The 2,337-nt window shown below is 56.0% G+C and overlaps 2 protein-coding genes across 2 annotated transcripts; both read left to right on the forward strand.

Moving 5' to 3' along the window:
• Positions 1–335: 335 nt before the first annotated feature.
• On the forward strand, positions 336–1,144 carry ACA1_317980 (polynucleotide adenyltransferase; the record flags this gene model as incomplete). The annotated part of the gene is made up of 5 exons (XM_004340783.1): positions 336–536; positions 595–711; positions 790–870; positions 1,005–1,103; positions 1,127–1,144. The coding sequence occupies 5 exons, from the start codon at positions 336–338 to the stop codon at positions 1,142–1,144; spliced, it is 516 nt and encodes a 171-aa protein (XP_004340831.1).
• A 30-nt stretch (positions 1,145–1,174) lies between these two features.
• On the forward strand, positions 1,175–1,814 carry ACA1_317990 (RNA recognition motif domain containing protein; the record flags this gene model as incomplete). The annotated part of the gene is made up of 3 exons (XM_004340784.1): positions 1,175–1,245; positions 1,308–1,415; positions 1,517–1,814. The coding sequence occupies 3 exons, from the start codon at positions 1,175–1,177 to the stop codon at positions 1,812–1,814; spliced, it is 477 nt and encodes a 158-aa protein (XP_004340832.1).
• Positions 1,815–2,337: the final 523 nt, after the last annotated feature.

The raw sequence follows: 2,337 nt of genomic DNA on the forward strand, positions 1-2,337 counted from the left end.
GCCCTCCAGCGCCTCACGCCACAGGCGGCACACTTCAAAGGGGGNTTAAAAAAAAGAGAGGGGGCAACAAGCTAGGGAGGCGGGAGAGTACCTTGCGCTGCGGCAGCGAGGTCGGGCAGGCCAAGGAAAGGAAACACTGCCTGCAGCACCCACAGCTCCATAGGAAGTAGAGTAAAATTGTCACTTTTTTCTTCTTTTTCTTTGTTGGTTGGGCTCTTTTTTTTTCTCTCCTCGCCACCAAATGGTATGGGACCCTTTGTTGAGAACGTGTTCAGCGAGAAAGCAGGCGAAAGAATAAGAACCACAAGGACTGCCCAAAAAGAACATTGAGGAGCATGGAGCAGCCACAGCAGAGGGTGGCAAGTGCCGAGGAGGACGACCGACAACTGGCCGCCGACGTTTTGGAGCACGCGGCGCAGGTGCCAGAGGAGAGCCGCATCCAGAGGACGCCCAAGAGGCCGACTGGCGTCTTGAGTGCAGTGGTCGTGACGCCCCCCACAGAGTTGTGGCCGCCCATTCAGGCCCTACGCAGCCAGGTACCCCTTGCATAAACAACATTTATTGATATATTTATGAAATTTTATTTTTTCATAGTATGACCCGGCTTGCGAGCGCTGGATGCCACACATCAACCTGCTCTACCCGTTTGTGCTGGACGAGTTCTTCACCGAAGCCGCGGACGAGCTCACCCGCGCCTTGGCCAGCTTCCAGGTGGCGGTTTACCTCCCCTCCCCTCATTTTCTACGCCCTTCATTCTCTCATCAGTCGATCGTTGTTGTTTCGCTGCAGCCGTTCAAGCTGCGCTTCGAGGGCTTCCGCGAGTTCCACCACACCAAGTCCAACACGCTGTGGCTCGAGCCACAGACCGAGGTAAGAAAGAAGCTCATCATCATCATATGCGCTTGCGCCAAGGTTGACACACTTGCGGCCTCGTGGTGGGTGGTGGGTGGTGGGTGGGTGGGTGGTGGATGGCCCAGCCCCCGAGGGCGCTGCTTGATCTGCAGGACCGGCTGCTGGGGGTCTATCGCTACTGCAGCAACCAAGCGCGCAAGACGCCGGCTGGCTTCGTGCCACATCTCACCATCGGCCAGTTCAAAAGTCTCGTACGCGTCTCCAAGCTTTTCAGTTTCGGCTCCACTCCTAACCATAATCAGGAAAGAAAGAAACGTTGGCGATGAAGGAGAAGCTTCAGACAAGCTGGGAGCCCATCGAATTCGTGGTGAAGGAGATCTATCTCATTAGCAGGTACAAGCAAGACCAATCAAGTGATGCCCTGATAACATTTTATTGTTTGGTCATGATGACAGAACTAAGGACGATCCGTTTGAGATTCGGCACGTGGTCCCCTTCGCGTGGGACGAGAGCCGCGGCAGCTACGCACCACACTTCGTGGCCCACCCCATTCCTGAGAAGAGGTGCGTCATCACCATCACCATCACCATCATCATCACATCTGAAGCTTCAGCCTGAAACCCATCACCCATGACTTACCGTTTACATGTAAAATTGATGGCAGCGTCGCAGCGCTGCCAACGGCCCACGTGAACGACATTCCGAGCCACTTCACGGGCGAGGACCTCGGCGCTGTGTTCCGGGAGAAAGGCTTTCTGGTGGTGAGCGCGACCGTGGTGGTGGACAAGCAGGGCCAGAAGGCAAAAACGAAAACGAAAACGAAGGCAAAGAACCGCGTGTACGGGGTGGTCGAATTCCCGACTGTGGAAGAGAGGCAGCGCGCCAAGGTTGCCCTCAACAAGACCATCGTCGGCGATCGCCGGATCACCATCGCCATCCGCGACAACAAAGCGACGACGTAACAACAACATTCGAAACTGAAAGATGTAGCGTGTAGTCGACTTGGTGAAAAAGTGATGTGTTTGTTTTCAAGCAAACAGACCTCTCCCGCGTTGATCAAGGCCTTGTCAAGCCCACGCACCCTCGACGACGGGCTCGGCGTGGTACTTGGCCTTGTCCAGGTGGAGCTCTTCGAACACGGTCTTGTCGGTCAGCCCGAGCGCCACGTCGGCCTCCTCCAGCTTCTCCAGCTGCTCGCCCGTCTTGCCCAGCTCTGTGCACATTACAAAAAAAATGAGTACTCGTTGCTGGTGCGCGTGTGCGTGTGCGGTGGTGCGTGTGCGTACCGGCTCTGAGGTCGTCGGAGGCGCCGATGATGATGATCTCGGTTCCCTTATAGTCGAGGAAGGAGGGCGGATCGAGAGGCGCAAACCGCTTGTCCTCGAACAGGGCCAGGAGGTCCTCCGGCAGCTCCTCCTTCTCCTTCGGCCTGCCATCCGCGTTGCGTTTGAGAAATAACGAATACGAAATCGAAAACATGTTGTT

Source organism: Acanthamoeba castellanii (assembly GCF_000313135.1).
Source record: "Acanthamoeba castellanii str. Neff unplaced genomic scaffold scf7180000084157, whole genome shotgun sequence".
NCBI classification, from domain to species: domain Eukaryota; phylum Discosea; order Longamoebia; family Acanthamoebidae; genus Acanthamoeba; species Acanthamoeba castellanii.